Genomic DNA, 21,861 nt, shown 5'->3' on the forward strand with positions numbered 1-21,861 from the left:
TGCGCTATGAAAAAAGTCTTTTTCAAAGCATCGAAACATATGGAGAAAAATTCTAACACAGAGCTGAATGTTTCAGACTAGACAAACTGCCAAAACCTCTGCTTTTACATGGATGGTCACATTTGTTAAAGTTCAGTTAGAATTCATTTGATTAGCAGCACCTGGCTAATTATCCTTTTATTTCCCATGGAAGCAGTAAGGATGCACTTAATGAGGAGTTCAATGCAATTTTCTGTTTGATAGTCAAAATTACAGCAAAAGGAAACTATACATAGAAAAAAAGAATATTTGTCACAGGGGTGCAGTGAAAACACACACCTGCGACACACAGACATGGTAAATGGCCTGTATTTGTATAGCACTTTACTTAGTGCCTAAGGACCCCAAAGTGCTTTACACTACATTCAGTCATCCATCCATTCACACACCCATTCACACACTGGTGATGGTAAGCTACATTGTAGCCACAGCTGCCCTGGGGCGCACTGACAGAGGAGAGGCTGCCGGACACTGGCGCCACCGGGCTCTCTGACCACCACCAGTAGGCAATGGGTGAAGTGTCTTGCCGAAGGACACAACGACCGAGCCGGGGCTCGAACTGGCAACCTTCCGATTACAAGACGAACTGCTAACTCTTGAGCCATGATCGCCCCACATGACCAAGGACTTGTCCCAGGTGCGAATCGAAGCAGGTGTGATTGTTCTCTCACAAGTCCTTGAATTTGCCTGTTTGTTTCACTCATGCCTAAGTGGTCCTGCCTGTATAAGTTACACATGTGGGGCTCTTGGAGGGTAACAGGGTGGGAGTGACAGAGTGACAGATAACCACCATGATGTACAGCTTTCCCTTGCTGTGCACTCTGGAGTATTTGGTTAATAATTTAAAATATGCGATTGACATGAGTTAATAACGTTTCCTCTGAACAAGACTTTCTTATTACAGCTTTAACAGAGCTTACAATAAGCATAAACAAAAGTTTTGCAGACAACAATGTGTTATTTAAACATTAAAGATTAAATGGCCATTCTTCTGCTCTGCTCTCCAAAGAGATGGAACAACAAGCCAGTGCTGAGAAATGGGCCGATACCTGATCCATTAGTCACAGACCAGCCAGTAACAGAGCGATCAGCAGTAAGTTCCTGTTTCTTTGACTGTTTTAACTTAGTAACCACAAGGAATCAGTCATTTTTTAAGTAGTCGAAGGGCATATACAGAAAATCACAGAAGCGTTCAAATAGCAGCACATTATAAATCCTTATATGTTGGACAAATAAAAAAGAAATATTAACCTTGTTTTTCATGACATTTTGTTGGTCTAAGTTTTAATGTTATTTTATGTTTGTCTTTTTTCTGTACTGTAATCATGTTTCATTTATTTGACCATTTTCTGAAGGGGCCCATCGTCGTCATCAATTTCTTAGATTTCACAAGGCAAGAAAGCAAATTTTCTTCGGGTTCTTAATGTGAGCACTCATTCATTTTGCGATTTAAAAAGTGTCACCACACTGAGTAAACTATCGCCTCCTCTTAGTCAGCGGCTGTGGGGAAAATCTGTACATGTCCAGCTTTCAGAACACCTGGAGCAACGTAATCCAGACCTAGAACGACGAGGTGAAGGACTTCAGCTATGGAGTGGGATCTATCAATGAAGGAGTGGTGGGACACTAAACACAGGTTTTTCTTCACCTTCTTCTTTGGCTGCTCCCTTTAGGAGTCGCCACAATAGATCATCTGCCTCCATCTCGTCCTGTCAAGTCCATTCTCTTCTGTCACACCAACCCTTCTTCCTTCTTCACTACACCCATGAACCTTCTCTGAGGTCTTCCTCTTTTCCTCCTGTCTGGCAACTCCATCTTCAAAACCCTTTGTCAAGTATATCCTGTATCCTTCCCCTGCACATGTCCAAGCCATCTCAGTCTCGCCTCTCTAACTTTATCTCGAAATCCCTCAAACAGACATATCCTCCTGATGCACTGATTTCTATCCTGGTCACTCCCAATGAAAATCTTAAGACCTCCTGTCTTTTTGTCCAAGCCATCATCCCTAAACCATACATCGTATCAGGTCTCACTACCAACTTGTAAAATTTCTCTTTTAGTCTTGCTGCTATCCTCCACAGGTACTGTTTTATATAAATATAGAGACATATAGTATATATAGTATAACTAAGGCACCCTTACTTGAGGTAAGGCCACTGGATATATGTATCCTTCCACAGGTGGTTTGGCACAACTCCAATCACATCAGCTGTGCTATGGCCTACTGTCCCAACTCCAAATACAAGTACTTCTATGTCTGCCAATACTGCCCACCATGAGTATAAAGCATCCTGTAGTGATGATGTTTCTTAAATAGTTTTTATTCACTTCAAATTAAAATATCTGATTGCTGAAGAGTAATTAGCAGTAAATGGATCCAAATGCTTTGGAGCATCATGCAATACAAAATGAATTTGGAAGCAAAAGTCAAATATAATTTCCTTTGTTCTTTTTTTCTCTTTCGTTATTATCTGTGTATTGTGAAACCTGTTCAGCTACTCTACTGAGAGCTTTCTTATACACACAATAATGAAATTATCATTAGAAGCAAAGGTGATGGGTGAAATGCGAGCAACTTGCATCTAATTCAAACACAGTTTGAGGAAAATAGTGACAAATTTGGGCTGATATCAAGTGTTTGCTGTAATGTTTAGTATTTGATGGTCTGACCTACAAGGTCTCTGGAAGAAGGGACCTTCCTGCGGTGACTGCCCCAATGCCTGTGAAACAAACTATGCAGTAAGTAACATCCAATCAGAATATAATTTGAACAATTTATTCATGATCACAGATTAGCTCTACTTTGAGCAGTTGCTAATCAATGATCAAATAAATATTCTTAAATGGTGAGGAAGGTTACAAAATATATGGTTCAGACTGACACAGAAGTTTAATGCTTCTGTGTCAGTCTGATGAGAACATTGACTGTCGCGAAGTGAAGCAACAGTGGCGCTACAATCACCCAACTGTGACTTTGTGGTTCCCCGCTTCTTGCGAGTGCACCAATCACATTATCTAAATGCCAGATATCTGCTGACTGGTCAGCTTCAATAAAGATATGCTTATTAAAAACTTGCATTTGTGTTGTGTCTCTTAGCTTGGTCACCTAAAATCGCCACATACAAAAAAGTCAACTTGTTATGCTGTTATAGAGTAAATGGTCTATTTGATGTGTTCAGTAATTAGCAGAGATTGAAGAGGAAATTTACTTTGGCACACACGGTTTTTACAGGACAAACACTGCCGGTGGCGGGCAGATGCCCTCTAATCTCATGGGAGAGTTAACTCTCCCATGAGAGGCAGAGCAGCAGACTCAACAGGATGGATTTGTTAAGAGATTTTTTCTTTTAAATCACAAAAAAACCCCACACCATCAATAGCATTTTGTGTTTTACTTAATTAGTTCCATGTTATGCTGCGTTGAATGTCTGCATCACTGCATACCACAAATCTCAGTCCAATCAAGCATCTGTGAGACGTGCTGGACAAACAAGTCCGATCTGTGGAGACCCCACCTCAGAACTAACAGGACTTAAATGATCTGCTCCTAATATCTTGGTGCCAGTTACAACAGCGCACCTTCAGAGAGTCTATGCTCCTACTTTTCTGCGCCTGAGGCTGAGAGTGCTTCTCCTCAGGGGTCAACCCCACATGTCCCAGCTACACAGCGGGTTCCTGGTTCACATAAGGTTGTGTCTGTGTGAGGCAGGCTCATGCAGTCTACCAATGAGGAGCACAGATAGAGCTACAGGCTCTTATGATTGGAATTCATCCCAACTGGATCCTTTTTTTCTTGCCCTGAGTTTCCACTTTTCACTAAGTGGCGGGTGTTTTCATTTCAGCCCATCAAAATTTCCATTCCAACCTAAACATTAGATTTCCTATTGCCGCACTGTCGCACGGACTGCCATTGTGTGAAAATTAGTTCCCTTTCCATACGATAACAAACTTGTTTTATTGAAAATAAACACTTGGACCACATTTCTGTAACCTTGAGCGCATGCCAAAAAAAGCTTCTCTGCTCATATCAGTGAACAGTGGAGCTGGAAGGAGTTTCTTTATCTTATGGCTTCTGCTCCCTCCATGCTGACACACTGCAGCAGCAGCAGAGACCAGGAAAAAAGAACAGAGCTGAGACAAAATATAAAACAAATCAGATCCCTCCCTGTGGACGAGGGTGCTCACTTGCTGCTGTGAGTGGGATCATCGTCCTGTTGCATCTCCCATTTTTGGCTAAGCTTTAGCTGGCTGGAGTTCATGGTCAAATCAATGACAGCAAGGTGCCCCAGTCTTGTGGCTGCAGAAAAGACAAAAAATACCACAAAAGTGCTTGACATTTGATACGAAGTGTCTGTGCTGGTCTACCAAACATAATGATTTGTATTGTCTTGATGCGCGCTCAATCATCCAGGCAAGTAAATCCCAAAAGGTTGATTCTGTTCATCTGGAGGTAGCATTTTCAGTGGGAGAAATGTTTCGTCACTCATCCAAGTGGTTTCTTCAGTCTCAGCTGACTGCAGGTTTCCCCAACCTTATAAACAGTACATTGCACAATGACTGAAACTAGCACCACTGAATGAATAATGGGCCTGAAGGTCAGTTCACTGATCATTAATATGCAAATTCTCATGAGAATTTGCATATTAATGATCAATGAACTGCAGGGCTGGGGAAACCTGCAGTCAGCTAAGACTGAAGAAGTCACTTGGGGGAGTGACGAAACATTTCTGCCACTGAAAATGTTACGTCCAGATGAACAAAATCAACCTTTTGGGAACGATTTGTATTATGGTTAAACATCTCCACTTGTATCCTCCAGCCGCCCTACTGCTACTGAAAAAACACCAGTTACTCACCTGCTTGCCCTGCCTCTCCACTGTTACTCTATATTAGAGATGGCACGATACCACTTTTTTATGTCCGATACCGATACCGATATCATAAATTTGGATATCTGCCGATACCGATATGAATCCGATATAGTGTGTTTTTTAATCAATAAAACTGTTTTTTAATATCTTGCTGCATTTTGTATAAGTTCATACTCAAGTTTAAATAAACAACAACACTAAAGCTATTCTGGTATACCTGTATGTAAAAAATACACTACACCCAAAATATTTCATAGTTCAGCGATACTGATCAATCTAATAAACTTAAACCTACTCCATCCTTCCTATTCTGGTATTTAAAAAAGTACTTAGCAGAAATATTAAGCAACCTAACTAATAGGGTTGCAAACTCCCAGCAAAAAAAAAAATAGGGAACCACCCCCCACCCGCCACCTCATGATGCTTAATCAACGTAATCAACATTAATTTGATGCAGTGTGAAAAAAAATGCACAGAATTAAATTATTTTTCACGAATAATTAAATAGATTCAACATCTTTCTTCAACAGAATTGCAAACTGCATAGATGGTATCTTCCCAAAGGAAAAAGTAGTATTAGCTTACTAGGGTATATTAGACTTAACTATATACAGTAATGGACTTCTATACATTTTACATCAGATTAAAACTTTGGGTGTAAGATTCAGATAATTATTTATTAAAAGCTAGACATTTTAAATGAGAATAAGAAAGAAAAGTATGTCTTTGTGCCCCCCTTTTCCCTGTTAATGCCCTATCGGCCCCCCTGGCTAAACTTTGCTAGATCCGCCCCTGCGGATGTTAAGCTTAACGTGGGAATACTTTACAAACATTCAGAGATGAACTTACACACTTGCTTTACTTCTCTCTGGGATAACTTCCTTGGAGATGAAATGCTGGTTTGTTAGCGAGGCTCCAAATACACACAGCTGCTCTATCACGTGAGCACACTGCTCCGACATGCTACGGTTATGAGCCGAGTTACGCCGTGTCGCAAGTTTTGTGAGGTGCTTTTTTGATATTTAATGGATCGGATTACATTTTTTATTTCTCTCCGATATCCGATCCAATAATTTACATCAGTATCAGACCGATACCGATACGTAATATCGGATCGGTCCATCTCTACTCTATATTAGACCAACATTTTTGCAGAGCTCTTTTCAAAGTCACTAAGGTTTTGAAAGAAATCAATTTGATGTCTAAGTCTTAAAAAGTAGGTAAAAGAGTTTCCATTTGTGAATCACAGAGCTGAAGTGATTGACTGATTTGGCATATTTTGAAAACAGTGATTTGAGCATCTTTTGCACAGGTGAGTTTACGTTATGAGAACAGCCTTTACTGTTTCGAGAACTGCATTAAGAGTGGTGAGAATGATGTTCCTTGTCACGGTCCTGGGTCATGGGACCCAGTGTTTTGAGTTTCACTGTATTTTATTATTCATTCATGTTCTAGTTTCATTTTAGCTTATTTAGTTAATATTTATTATGCCTAGGTTGCTGTTATTGTTCATTGTTTAGTAGATTCCCCTTGTGTCTTCATCCTTGTGTTTTGGTCTCCCTTGCCCTTTATGTTGTCCTCATATGTCTCCACTTCCCCTGATCACCTCATGTGTGTATTTAAGTCTTTTGTCTCTTACTGTTCGTTGTCAGGTTGTCTGCCTATATTTCCCCATGTTAGTCATAGTCAAAGTCATAGTCAAAGTTATAGTCTTGTCTTACTTGTCGGGTTTAGTTTTTCTTTATTCATGAGGTTCATGTTTGTGTAGTCCTCCTCTTGTTTTTGGTTTTGATTCTTGTATCAGCCCAAATAAAGGTTCGCTTCTTGTTTAACTTCAGTTCAGTTCTCCCATGTCTGCTTTTTGGGTCCATACCTTAAACTCACCGATTGCCCAGCCGTGATAGTTCCTGATTGGAGAAAAACAATAGAGAAAAATTATAAACTGACAAAACCTCTGCTTTTATATGGTTGGTCACGTTTGTTAAAGTTCACTTAGACTGTATTTGATTAGCAGCACCTAGCTAATTATCCTCTTACTTCCAGTGGAAGCAGTAAGGATGCACTTAATGAGGAGTTTAATATGATCTTCGATACCCATCATCCAGATGGATGGCAAAACAACTAGTAGCTCAGTGTTCCAACATTTGGTAGAAGTAACTGCTTTCATAGCTTGAGATCAACGAGGTACCACACAAATGCTACCGCAAGGGGGAGTCAAATGGGCTCAAATTGTGGTCATAAATATTTTGTACTTGTAAATCAGGATTTGTATGTGTAAAAAGAATTTGTGTTTGTGTAAAAAAGATTTGTATGTGTAAAAAGAATTTGTGTTTGTGTAAAAAAGATTTGTATGTGTAAAAAGAATTTGTGTGTGCGTAAAAAGAATTTGTGTGTGGAATTAGCCAAAAAAAAACAAAAACGTGTGAAACTCTGCAAGTTACAAGTACGAATTTTGACCCTATTTTTCTTCCTTTCATCTGATTTGTCAATGTCATGTCAATCACAAATGTAACAATCCAATTAGAGAACAGATGGGTTTGGCTGTCGGAGGGGCGCTTTTTTGGCTAAGTCCACACACAAATCTTTTTTACACACACACAAATTCTTTTTACACATACAAATCTTTTTTACACACACACAAATTCTTTTTACACATACAAATCTTTTTTACATGCTGTATAGGAATTTCTTTTACTTATGTACTAATCACATTATTTTACTGTATAATGCTTTGGTGCCACTGGATTTTAACATGTCTGACACCCATACTGTAAGAAGGAAGTTGGGGGAAGCAGACCACTCCACAGGAAGAGTCTTTTGTCTCTTCGAGGACTCTGGGAGGTAGCAAGGGAGTATGAACCTTAAGGTGTGAAACAGCTGTGTACTGCCTTTTGTTCCTGGAGAAGGTATTTAACTGAGAGCCATGCTAGGCTCAGGGAGACTCTGCTGACCTGCCCCGCGGTCATGTAGGCTCTCCATCAAGCTTGGTTGTCTGTTCTTTGTGTGTTTGGATTAAAGAATGTTAGCTACCACTCACCGCTCGTCTGCAGGCTTTATTTAATGGAAAACTTCCACAACAACGCACACAAATTCTTTTTACACACACACAAATTCTTTTTACACATACAAATCTTTTTTACACACACACAAAGTCTTTTTACACATACAAATCTTTTTTACACACACACAAATTCTTTTTACACACACACAAATTCTTTTTACACATACAAAACTGATTTTCAAGTACAAAATATTTATGACCACAATTTGAGCCCATAGAGTCAGGACGACAGGTCATGGGCAGATATGATCACCCCCACCCAAGATTGGGTAACGCGGCCCAAGTACGATGGAAGAAACAACATTAAGTGGGAGAGTAACTAACCTAAAAGATAGGATCATGGCGAAGCTTTAAATCTGGACCCTCCGCAACCGGCTACCAATATTACGTGAAGTACCCTCTGAAGGTCTACTAGAAGATGTGAATACAGCACTAAGGACAATCCCTACTGCACAGAAACTAGTCAGCTGATCTACACCACAGTAACAGTGATCCGTGAGATGCTTGGCTACAAGATGAACAGCCACAAGGAGCAGTACCCTCCATGAAGAAGGAGACTAGAAGACAAGATCAAGGTAGCACAGAGGGAAGTTAGCCAACTTTCACAGTTGCAGAAAAGTGCGATGAAGAAGGTGCCTTGGTACCCGAACTGCCAAGCAAAGACTCACAGCCAGGAGCTTGAAGAGGTATACCAGAGAGATAGAACCCAGAAGAATAAACCAGCTCTACCACACAGAACCATCTAAGGTGTACTCCCAGTAGCAGGAGAACAGCCCCACCAATGTTGGAGATGGAGCAAAACTGAAATAGCATATAGGAGAAGGACACTATCCATAATCGCGATGCCTAGCAGCTAGTGGATTTAAGAGCAGAACACAGGAATCTCCCTAACAGGGTCCAGTAACCATCACATTGACAAACATCCCAGGAGAGGTCTCCGGTATGAAGAGTTGGACAGCACCAGGTCCAGCCATGATTCATGCCTACTGGTTGAAGAAGCTGACTGCACTCCTTGAGTGTCTGGCAGAATGGTTAACTGAAGGTTGGACTGTCCTGATCCCTAAGGATCCCCAGAAGAGACCCTCACCATCTAACGACTGGCCAATAACCTGCCTCAGTACCACATGGAAGCTCCTGCAACATGTAGAAGATGGTAAAACAGGCAAATGCTGAGAAATGGGCCAATACCTGCTCCATGAGTCACAGTCCTGCCAGTAATGGAGCGATCAGCAGTAAGTTCCTGTTTCTTTGACTGCTTTAATCCAGTAACCACAAAGAATCAGTCATTTTGAATCAGTAGTAGAACACCATGTATGGAAAAACACAGACGCATGCAAATAGCAGCACATAATGAATCCTTACATGTTGGACAGAAAAAAAAAATCCTTATTTCTCGTTTTGTTGGTCTTGGTTTAACTTTTATTTTATGTTCGTCTTTTTTCTGTACTGATGTAATCATGTTTCCTTTATTGTTTTATGAATGGGCCCATCCTCGTCATCACTTTCCTAGATTCACAAGGCAAGACAGCAAATTTCCTTCGAGTTCTTAATGTGAGCACTCACACTTGATTTCACGAAAACGATGAAGATGAATTTTCTTTGATGAGTGATTTTAAATTAAGCACTCATTTGTTTTGGGATTTAAAAAGTGTCACCACACTGATTAAAGTATCTATCGCCTCCTCTTAGCCATTGGCTGTGGGGAAAATCTGTACATGTCCAGCTTTCAGAACATCTGGAGCAATGTAATCCAGACCTAGAACGACGAGGTGAAGGACTTCAGCTATGGAGTGGGATCTATCAATGGAGGAGTGGTGGGACACTAAACACAGGTTCTTCTTCACCTTCTTCTTTGGGCTGCTCCCTTAAGGAGTCGCCACAGTAGATCATCTGCCTCCATCTCGTCCTATCAATTCCATCCTCTTCTGTCACACCAACCCTTCTTCCTTCTTCACTACACCCATGAACCTTCTCTGAGGTCTTCCTCTTTTCCTCCTGTCTGGCAGCTCCATCTTCAAAACCCTTTGTCCAGTATACCCTGTATCCTAACTTTATCTCTAAACCCCCTTTTTTTTTTGGATAAAAAAAATTATTTTTATGCTTTTGTTTTATGCTTCTTTATCAAAGTAACTGTCCCAAACTGAAGCAACACTGGAGCTCCAACTACCCAACTGTGACTTTGTGGTTTCCCACTTCTTGCAAGTGCGCCAATCAGATTATCTAAATCCCACATACGTGCTGACCGGTCAGCTTCAACAAACATATGCTTATTATCCTCCCAGCTTTGTTCCCTTAAACCGCCACATGAAAAATGTAAAATTTTTATGCTCTAGGAGAGTAAATGGTTTGCTTGACATGTAAAGAGCAGAGATTAAAGAAGAAACTTACTTTGGTGGTCAACTCTGAGGACAAGCACTGCTGTTAGCCCAAGGGCCGTTAGCATTTAACTTTATAGCAGGGTTAAACTCACAGAGAGTAAGAGGAGCAGATCCAATAGGGTGCATTTCTTAAGAGTGATCACAAAAAGAATTCAATAAGAAAAATTCATAATTTGACCAGTAATAGTATTTCTAATTAGCGTTCTATATTTAAAAAACTTGTTTAAAATAATAACTGGCTGAATAAACCATAAATTACAATATCAAATAAGTTTTTATAAAAACTCCGCTAACACATTCACAATGAGTTAATGATTAAATATATAAATAAATGTGCATTTAAACACTTTGCCTATCACTTTGACTTTATAAATAATGAACATGAACACATTATTTATGAGCTCATTAATGAAAAAGAAACATGTATTTCCCTCACCACATGTTATGTACTAAGGATGAGTAATGCTTTACCAATGATGAATTAAGCATTTACTAATGCCTCATTATTGCTTAATGTCATTGTTATGATGTGTTACTGGTTCATACATGTCTGAGTGGTGCTGGCTCTATAAATGAGACCTGCGGGCTCTTGCAGTCATTGACAGTCTTAGATTAAACCATGACGTTTTACACTTTTCTTCTGCTGTGCGCTCTGGGCCTCACTGCAGTCCTTCAGGTGCCTGGCACCTTGGGGGTAAGTAAAGTCATATATCCTCTTTAATTTTGTTTTCATCTGGTTATTTCTTCATTTTTTGAGCAATAATTTTTTACCATTATTTTCTCTCTCATCTCTGAAAATCACACCTGAAGCAGGGTGAGTGTAGTAGTTATTCATACATAAATCTTGACTGATATGAACTATATTTAATCTCTCATTCAAGGTGTTAATTTGCTTTAACTGCTTTCATTTAGTGACCACTACGACTGAGAAGAATGAGATTGTGAACAAGCACAATACTCTGAGGAGTAATGTTCAACCTACTGCGAGCAACATGTTGAAGATGGTAAAACTCAGAAGTTATTACATAATGTTAATGCTTTGCACAACTAACATAATACTGTTGTGTCATGTTCAGCTTAATAAATGAAAGCACACAGCACTTTTTTGTGTACACATTTGTTCTTATCTACATGTTCTGATTTAACGGGCCATATTGTCCTCTGCTCCCTGCAGAACTGGAACAACGAGGCTGAAGCCACTGCTCAGAGATGGGCTAACACCTGCTCCATGAAGCATAGTCCTGCCAGCGACAGAGTGATCAGCAGTAAGTTCCTCATTACTCCTCGCACCTTACAAAAAAAAACACCACAAAAGCACAGGAAAAAAAAAGCACTTGTGTGTTTGTTTTTTACGTGTTTAACTGTTTTGTTTTTTACTTTTAAGTTTATAAAGTGATTTGGAAGTACATTTTAGATAAATTTATGGCAGCGCGGTTTAATTAACTCAGTTGTATTTGTGTTTACTTTTGTCCTGAAGGTAAGAAATGTCAGATTGAGAGTGGCACGGCAGTGCAATATGGAAAAACAGGGAAAGATGCATATAACAGCACATTATGAATCACTATCTTAACAGTTTGTTTTTTTAACATTTTGTAATTCTTTTATGGTTTCTGTTTGTTTCTCTAAGTTTTAAAAAGTGTTATTTTTCTGTACTGCCATCATCATCTTTCATTTATTGGGCAATATTTTGCAAAGATGCTTTTCTCAAGTCCTTTGATTTCACAAGATGATGATGCTGATGATGATGATGATGATGATGATGATGATGATGATGATGATGATGATGAATTTTCTTTGATGAGCGATCTCGAATTGAGCATTCATTTGTTTTGGGATTTAAAAGGTCTCACCAACCTGATGAAAGTATCTCTGTCCTCCTCTTCTTTAAATGTAGCCAGTGGCTGTGGGGAAAATCTATACATGTCCAGCTTCCAGAACACTTGGAGCAATGCAATCCAGTCCTGGTATGACGAGGTGAAGGACTTCAGCTATGGAGTGGGATCTATCAATGGAGGAGTGGTGGGACACTACACACAGGTACAGTGATACATATACATGCACTTAACTAAAAGTGATTCTTAAGCCCAAACCCTGGCTTTAAAAACATTTGTATTTTGTCTCTCTGTGCAGGTTGTTTGGTACAGGTCTAATCAGATCGGCTGTGCTATGGCCTACTGTCCCAACTCTGCTTACAAGTACTTCTACGTCTGCCATTACTGCCCACCGTACGTATATAGCATCTTACCATAATGATGTGTTGTATAAAATGGCATATTTTAATCTTTTGAACTTCCTCTTTTGTCTGCAACCTGTATCAGTATTATTTGTACATTTTAGACCCTGATAAGCTAAGTCATTAGTGATTCTAATATACAATGATGAAATGATCACTAGGAGCAGTGATTGAATATTCAAGAAGAATATGTGGATTTTGTCATTCATTTAATGCACAGAAATTTGCATCTAATTTGTCATTATATTGTATTTCAGAGTTGCTTTGAGTTCTCATAGAATAACTGTGACATGTTTGGGGTGACATCCAGCGTTAGTGTTTGCTGTAATGTTTAATATTTGATGGTCTGACCTACAATTACAGTGGAAACTACCAGTTAACCCAACCCTACAAGAAAGGACCCTCCTGCGGTGACTGTCCCAATGCCTGTGAAAACAACCTCTGCAGTAAGTACAAATATCCTATAGGAATATAATAGCTGTAAACAAGGTGAGTTATACATGTTTCTGTTTTGCGGACCTTTAGGGAAATCTCAATGTAAGCCTTTGATACAGTAATATATTGTGTGAAGATAAAGTTACATTGGTTCTGTGTGCACCACATATAATAAAGTTGCACACATTTCTGGTTGCAAGATTTGGCAGTTCTTCAATATAGAGCCAAATCGCAACAGTCAGCTCAAGGCACTTTATATTGTAAGTTAAAGACCCTACAATAATACAGTGGGGATTATATGCATAAATTTTGTTACAGCACTTTCAGAATGGCATCCACTTTAATTAAATGTATTAACCAATGTTATCAATAAATGATCAGACAGAAGAGGGTTTTCAGGGACTAGTGTTAAATGTTCAGCTTTTATGCTTTTTATGTCAGAACAAGATCCAGAGTGTGATTAAAGTCTAAAGCCTCTTTTACATTCTGAGAAAAGCAAATTGAGTCTAATATTGGAGTAAGTGTAGTGTTGACGCTGTCATTTTCGGGTATCTAAATGGATGTTAAAATCATCCACAACAATTATTTTATCTGAACTAAGCACCAAACCAGAGATCATCTGATAGCTAAATTTATTTTAGCTGATAAACAAAGCTAACCTAAAACTGTTGTCTGGAACCTTAATGCTTATTATGTTCTTTATGCTTTTCTCTCTCTCACAGCCAACCCCTGCCCCTTCTCTGATAAGTACAGTAACTGTCCCCAGCTGAAGCAGCAGTGGGGCTGCAACCACCCAGACGTTGCCTCTTGGTGCCCCGCCTCCTGTAAATGCACCAATCAGATTATTTAAATGCCCCACGTCCAAATGTGCACTGATTGGTCAGCTTCAATAAAGATATGCATAACAAAAACCTGGGTTTGTGGTGTGCATTCTTACTTATCCAACCACCATATGCTGTTAGTGAGTAAATGGTCTGTTTGACTGGGTCAGTAATTAGCAGAGATTAAAAAGGAAATTTACTTTGGCACACTACTTCTGAGGATAAACACTGCCGGCAGGAGCAGATGCCCTTTGACTTTACGTGAGGTGGAAACTCACAGAGAGGAAGAGGAGCAGGGTGGATTTGGCAGAGGTTAGGAGGAAATACAACAACAAAAAAAAATCACAAACTCGAGCCAAGAAACATCCACAGTTTGAGACAGCATCTGATAGCAGTGACTAATTATGATATACACCACAAGATTTTTTTCTTTTATATTTAAGTGCCCTGATTTAAGTGGTTAGATTATAATTAGATTATTTTGTATTTATCAAATACAAAATAATGGGCCATTTGTCCCAGGATTGTTCAAGTATTTTTGACTTTCAAGTTTTGTTTTTGTGGTTTTAATCATTCTTTTTGATTCTTGAGTGTTCTTCTGAGTTCCTGTTTGCATTCGAGGTTATTGTTCCTTCCTCTTGTCCCAGTACTTCTGCATTAGGGTCATCCATGTGTCTGTGTTTCCCTGTTTAGTTATCTCTTCTCACTTCCCACTTTATTGTGATAGTTGTCTCTTGAGTCTTGCTCTTGGTCTTACTTCCCTTTTCTCATCCGCCGTGATTTAGTTCAGCTGTGTCTTGCTTTCCCCTTTTGTCTCCACCTCTCTGCTTGCCCTTCTGTGTGGGTACAGATAAATAGTGCTGTCCTCCCATTAGTCGTTTGTCAGAGCTTTTGTTTGCATGCACTCAGTGTTTCCCGATTTTGTGTGGTCCTTTAACTTTGTATGTAGTTTACTTTTCCCTTTCGGACTTTGTTTCACATTTCTCCCTTGCCCTTTATGTTTTTCTCTCTGGACATTTTTTAACAGCCAAAATAAACTCCCCACTTTTTGTTACAGCTCTCCTGTTTCCCTTTTTTGCATTTTGGGTCTAAAACTCCATTACTGACAGACCGTGACAGTATGCCTTTAATAGTTTTAAAGGTCACCTAACTGATATAATCAATAAAATAGTACGCTAATGATGTAATAGCTCATACAGCTTACAATCTATCACACATTTTTCTTTGAGGAGTACAGAAACAAAGTCTCATTTACCACCAAATTAAAGTGTTTAAATTCAGGAGTATGGATAAAGACTGAGTACTAACCACAGCCATGTCAATTATCTTACTGGTATTAGCATAATGGCAAAAGGAAGACCTCATCCATATCATCCCAATACTACCACTTTGTCCATGATCAAGACCAGCAAAATAATGATCATCACCATCTAGCAGGTGGTAGGGCTGGACTCTTTGTAAGAATTAAAGAGAGAGAATGATGTGAGAGGGACAGTGGGTCGGGTGTCTTTCAATTCTAAGTTTCCATTTTAGTACATAACAAAAGATGCTGTCGGCCACTAAGCATCTTTAGAACCAGAAGATTAAAGTGCGGCTCCATAATATGCCACCAAAGCATTTCTTGATGTTATCCGATTTATCATTTTATTATCTGCTGGATTGCTTAGCATTATTTTATTGGCTTGTAGCTTCCATCTAGAATTATCATTGAAAAGAAGAGACTCATCAAAAATATGTCAACAGGACAGGAATAGCAGATATAGGATTGTGAATGTTGAAAAGCATCCTTCAGGTTTTTCACTCATAAATACAGAATGTTATGCTGATCATGTTGGTAAACCGGATTTCTGGCCTGTCATTGCCAATCAAGAGCCAGTGCAAGTTTTAATAAAAGTTGACCACTACTCTGGGAGAAGTGGAGATTCTTGGGAATTGTGGATGGATGGATGGACAACAGATGACGTCCTTCAGGCAGATGAGCTAAAATGTATTTTGAAAAAAGTGCTACTTTGGCTCTTATGCGTCTCTGTGTTTGTTGTGGCTGATCTAGTCTAAAGCAACAGAAGTAGGGATGGGTACCGGTGTCCGGTGCCATAATGGCACCGGTTCTGACATAAACGGTAGTAACCAGACCGAAAAGCAGGGCACATTTCGGTGCTTTATTTCGGTGCTTTTTTTTTTCCTGAGCCAATTCTAGCCAATCATTTTACGTTTCCGAGGATAGTAGGCGGGTCCAGGTACGTACGTTCTTTTAGAGCAGAGCTACAGATTAAAAATGCCCAGGGCCAAGCGGTCAAAAGTCTGGCTGTACTTCGTAGCAAAAGATGCAAACTCGGCTGCCTGCAACAAGTGCTTTAAGGTGATACTGTGATACTGTCAAAGGAGGTAACACCTCGAATCCGATGAAACACCTGGCGACGCATAGTGGTTTTTTTAAAGCCGAGAAATGCATCGTATTTGATAGCTTGCTGCGAGACCTCACACCAAGCACATCTACTGCGGCTGGGTTGCCTGTTATCGGACCTGGAGTTAGCAACATCCCCCAAAAACTCGAAGAGTAGAGTCCTGGCCCCTAGCCCTGCCAGTGTAGCAGAAATGATGACGGATGATGATGGCAGCAGCAGCCGTTCTTCTCTGCGTGAGCAGCTTAATGTTGTTCGTGTGTAATTTACGTTGAGTACGCTAACCACGTTATTAAATTAATGCATGTAAGGTGAACTAGCAAACACCGTCGTAGTTACATGCGGCTGTCTTCTTGTTTGATGGCAGATACTCCCTTCACTCGGGCCAAAAGCTAAAATGACCAAAGAAAAAGTGGGAAACAGTTAAACATGAGAGGTTTTTGGACCAATTTTGTGTTTTTTCCATTGTTTAAGCACTGCTTCCAGCCAAGAGTGATACCATATATGCCCTATAGCTGCAGAAAAGGCTAACATTGTTATCTTTTTACAAAAAAACAGCTGAACATGAAAGGTTTTTGGACCAATTTTGTGTTCTCCATTCTTTAAGCACCGGTTTAAGCACCGGCACCGTTTCAAAAGTACCGGTTTGGCACCGGTATTGGATAAAACCTAAACGATACCCATCCCTAAACAGAAGTCTATCTGGCTCTGAATTATGAAAGCACATACATGTTCATCATTAGCAAGATATAGATATAGCTTCCCCGCTGTATTGGCCCTGAAAATAGCATCACATCCAGAAAAGGCGTGATTAAATTGTCAATACTGGTGACAGACTTGGCCCTCCATGACCAGCTGGATACCGTCCTTTTCTTTCAGATTGCATCCTTTTACTTTGACTGCTCATTTGAAAAAGAAATGCTCTTACTTTCCCACATGCAAGGCTGAGAGAGAGCGCTTCTCCTCAGGGGTCAACCCCACATGTCCCAGCTACACAGCAGGTTCCTGGTTCAAATAAGGTTGTGTCTGTGTGAGGCAGGCTCATGCAGTCTACCAATGAGGAGCACAGATAGATCTACAGGCTCATCTGGTTGGAATTCATCCTAACTGGATCCTTTTTTTCTTGTCTTGAGTTTCCATCCATCCATCCATCCATTCGCTTCCGCTTATCCTTTTCAGGGTCGCGGGGGGCGCTGGAGCCTATCCCAGCTGTCATAGGGCGAGAGGCGGGGTACGCCCTGGACAGGTCGCCAGTCTGTCGCAGGGCTAACACACAGGGACAGACAACCATTCGCACTCACATTCACTCGCACATTTACACCTAGTGGCAATTTGGATTATCCAATTAACCTATCCCCACAAGCTGCATGTCTTTGGACGGTGGGAGGAAGCCGGAGTACCCGGAGAGAACCCACGCAAACACGGGGAGAACATGCAAACTCCACACAGAAAGACCCCGGCCTGATGGTGGAATTGAACTCAGGACCTTCTTGCTGTGCGGCAACAGTGCTAACCACCGTGCCACCGTGCTGTCTTGAGTTTCCACTTTTCGCTAAGTGGCGGGTGTTTTTATTTCAGCTCATAAAATAGTCCAATCCAACTTACACATTAGATTTCCTATTGCGCACTGTTGCACGGACTGCCATTGTTTGGAAATTAGTTCCCTTTCCATGCGATAACAAACTTCTTTCATTGAAAATAAGCACTTGGACTGCACTTTTATAATGCTGAGTGTAAGCCAAAAAGGCCTCTCTGCTCACATCATAGAATATGGGATTCAAACCAAAACCTGGAAGACAGATGAGTGAGCTACCTGAAGTGAGCGAACGGGGGAGCTGCAAGGAGTTTCTATTCCCCCAGCAGAGGGGTGATAAGGGGATGAGTTTTTCCTCTGCCAGTGGGTGCTGCGATAGCAGAGGTCTTCTGGTTTGGTCGGTCTCGATAAGCCCTGTCTTGCCATCCTGTGGGGCTTATCAACTGCAGCAGCGAGCCTCAACAGTTAGTCCCACAGCCAGAAAATGTTTACAGCTTTGGCGTCAGTTTGTCTTCCTGAAATGCAGATTGTGTAATACAGAAATAATTACATGTTTGTTAAAGCATGTTTGTTGTTGAGTTTATTCATATCTATAATTAGCCATGGTGGATTTTGCTGCATAAGATAAATTCATTCTCTATACTCATTTTATCTAAACTCGCATGGGCTGAGTTAAAATCAGACAGCTTATGTTAACACAGCTAAAATAGCTTGCTACATCTGCTCCAACAGACAGCTTTGCTGCATGTGTAGTAAACAAGAAAGGCTACATTTCCCTTGTTATTTCTTTTAATAAACCAGTGATGGGAGGGGAATAAGTTGGCGGAAGAGACATTTTAATAGGCAGGAAGACACATACATCAGTCTGTCCAGACTGAAGACAGTTCATTTAGTCTGAGCCCTTATCTCGCCACATCAAACACAGTCCCTTTGGATTAGAAACAGGATGCCTAAAAAAGAACCGAGTGCATCGGAACCTGACAAAAGATCTCGAGATTCAGTGCAACAAACTAGTGTTGCATTCGTCCAACTTACTTGAAAACTAAGATTAAACAATACACACTCAAAAAATTAATACTTTTCCCTCACAGACATGAAGCAATAATATTAATAAAATGAAAATGAAATATTTAAAATTAAAGGTTTATTCATTTCAATACTTAATCAATAAGGAAAATATGCTTGCTATAAACTGAACGTTTGCTAATCAAGTAAATTTAATTTGACCAAATTCAACATTTTTCTCTGTACTTGTGTAGCAAAATGACATTTTTACACAATATGATCATATTCTTTGAGTGCATGCAGAGAGAAAGTAACATCCAAAAGTTAAACGCTTTACTGTGTGTCTGTCATTACTGTTGAAACCATGAAGTGGTTATTGTTCATGTTCGTTATTCATGCTGTTTAAAAAGACAAAAATATACGAAATATAAGGGTTTTTTTTCCATTATGTTCCTTGAGCTTATCTCAAATTGGGGTGAAAATTAAACGTCTCCAGTAAATGAAAAGTTTTCATTTCAAGAATTGGACATTTAAAGTGTACTTTAGTTTTATGCATCACTTGTAGCAGTATTAGTAGCATTAAAAATGCAGTTAATGCATTAACTGAGGGAACTCAGTGCAGACTCTAATCCAAGTCACTCCTCTTCATTCACGGGGCATCAGTATTTTTCTGTACTTATATTCACATCTCTTACTTGAAGAGCAGCTTTGTGTTGAGAACTATTTTCCCTCCATGACCTTTTCAGCAAAGGCCTCAAACGCACAGCACACCACGCTCAAGTATCACCTGTAGGAAGTGAGCTCCCGCTACACGAACAGTTAGGAAGGCCTCTAATGAAAGCAGAGCACTCGAGTTGTGCCGCTTCCTTCCTTTCATTGAGTGCCATTAGATGCGGCACAACAAAGCTTGCCGACAGGCTCCTGACCTTGCCTCTTAAGCTTTCAACACAGAAAACAAGAGGAGATCTGAAGCAAAGCTCTCTGAGAACAGCTCTCCTCTGTCACATGCCAGCTCACTGACAGATCACTTTTATCGATAAATACTTGAAAGAAGGAGCGCTATAGCATGGTAAACACTGAATTTCTAATCTGTATGCAGTAGTGGGGGCTGCACTAACTTCCCTTTATTGTCCTGAAAGGTTCAAAAACTGTTGTTTTATGATGAGTGCAAACACTGAGCTCCACCCTATTAAATATAACAGGCCTGGTTCATTTGATAAATTAGCAGGCGGGTGGTGTTCTTTCTCACTGATAGCTATACTCACGCCAATGAGTACATTAGATGTACATTAAGCAAACATTTGGAGAGGAGATCCAAACAAGCTGCAGAGGAAATGGTTAAACATGGGTGTATCCCAAACAGAATACAGGGCAAAACACGCAAAGCTGCAAAAATAAAATCAAGAGTGAGAAAAATACACAACCGATGATGTGGTCATAGCATTTTAAACAAAATGTGTTTATAGTTGTAGAATTAAAACGTAGAGCTCTCCAATGAGGCACCTTCATTGAGGCATTATAAAATATCCATTTTGTGTTCATTATTTTGACAGTTTACATTCATTATTAAGAGCAACACATGTGCCTGCACATCTTTTCAGGGTTTGGTGTGTTTATAATATTTTTAAATGTTCTGTTTTTCTGTTTCATTTTCTTAACATTTTCTTCATCTGGTGCTGATTATGTTAGAAAGGTTAGAGCAGAGTGGGGAATTTGCAGGAAGTAGTAGAACACAATATGTACATGCAAGCATACAAACATATAGTACAACGTGGAGTCTAGACACTGATGGTGGTGAAGATGAAACCTGAGGCTTGGATGGAGCTCTGACTGACTGGGGGTGAGGTGGAGGTGGGGAGGAAGTGGGTTGCATGAATGAGAGTCTGAAAAGGAGAATGATGAGAACGCCGATTTAAACCACCAGAGTGGAGGCTGATTGGCTCAATGAAGGCAGGTGAGAAGATGATTGGACTAGAGTATTGACGTCAGTATTGCGATTGAGAGATAGTGAGGGTTAGGGTTCAATAAGGACATCTTCCTTATTGAACTTCCGCATACAGTGTGAGGGACCAAGCAGCCAAGGCATAGAGGACACAGGCAAAAAAAAATGTCTTCAAAAAGGGTTTTCTTTATTTTAACCCTCAAAAAGTTCAAAAAAGAGAAAATTCAAAAACATAATTAGCAGACACATAAAAGAGGTCAACTAAAATAACTCTACAAAAAGTAATTTCCAGAAGCTTAAACAAAGTGGACACAACTTATCTCACAAACTGACCTAATTACAAAGACAAGAGGGTAGCTCTAACACAAGTAAACCTAAAACACCCCTGTTCCTGATAAGCACATGGTTGGTCCTGCTGAGCAGGCATTTTGTTCTCAGAATCCTCAGCCGCACCTTTTGCCCAGACAGGAAAAAGCCACCACCCAAAACCAGGTAACTCAAAGAAAGAGAAACATAATTAATATAACAGAAAACATTTTTAGAAAAACCACACAATGCTATTATGCGCGGGCCTCATAATATCAGTGTTAGGTTTAACCAAATGATTAATGAATTATATTAATGAAGAAAACTGCAAAACAAACTAATAAAGTGAACAAATGGACTGATTTACCCATGTGTGGCTGATGCCAGCTTCATATTCAAAATTAAACATTAAAGCTTTGCATTTTACTGATTTGCCCTTTTACATACAGCATCTGTAACTATATATATCTCTATATATATCTAGATAGATTGATAGATGGATAGATGAGTAGGTGAAAGTAAATGTCAATGACTCTGTCACTCTGTCTTTGAATTTTCTGCAGTTCATTTTGAGCTGCAGATCAACATGTTAGGTTCTAAGGTGAGTGTATGTGTGACAAACTCAGAGTAAATTACAGCGTGTGTGTCTGCAGCAGTGAGCAGTGAGGTTTACACATTTATTTGAATCTCTATAAGATTTATCAGGCTGTGGACACACATCTTATTTCTAGGTATGATCATCTGATTGCTCGTGTGAGTGTCTTTGTGGGATTTGTGGACTAAAAAAACATAAGACAGAATTGTCAGATCAAAATCAATATTCTGTTTCAAAGT

At 39.8% G+C, this 21,861-nt stretch overlaps 1 protein-coding gene across 1 annotated transcript; it reads left to right on the forward strand.

Moving 5' to 3' along the window:
* The first annotated feature begins 8,913 nt into the window (after nt 1–8,913).
* LOC134643638 (cysteine-rich venom protein-like) lies at nt 8,914–13,867 on the forward strand. Its single transcript, XM_063496107.1, has 7 exons — nt 8,914–9,124; nt 11,262–11,353; nt 11,524–11,614; nt 12,244–12,386; nt 12,480–12,574; nt 12,946–13,028; nt 13,740–13,867. Exons 1-7 carry the CDS (start codon nt 8,914–8,916, stop codon nt 13,865–13,867), a joined length of 843 nt encoding a protein of 280 aa, XP_063352177.1.
* The last annotated feature ends 7,994 nt before the right edge of the window (nt 13,868–21,861 follow it).

Source organism: Pelmatolapia mariae, linkage group LG15 (genome assembly GCF_036321145.2).
Source record: "Pelmatolapia mariae isolate MD_Pm_ZW linkage group LG15, Pm_UMD_F_2, whole genome shotgun sequence".
Lineage (NCBI taxonomy): Eukaryota > Metazoa > Chordata > Actinopteri > Cichliformes > Cichlidae > Pelmatolapia > Pelmatolapia mariae.

What these genes read in the sequence shown, in the direction of transcription:
- LOC134643638 (XM_063496107.1), top strand. Translation starts at nt 8,914, where the DNA reads ATGAAGAGTTGGACAGCACCAGGTCCAGCCATGATTCATGCCTACTGG. An exon ending in CGAGCAACATGTTGAAGATG is followed by an intron (nt 11,354 to 11,523) that starts GTAAAACTCAGA and finishes TGCTCCCTGCAG; the next exon opens with AACTGGAACAACGAGGCTGA. An exon ending in GTCTGCCATTACTGCCCACC is followed by an intron (nt 12,575 to 12,945) that starts GTACGTATATAG and finishes CTACAATTACAG; the next exon opens with TGGAAACTACCAGTTAACCC.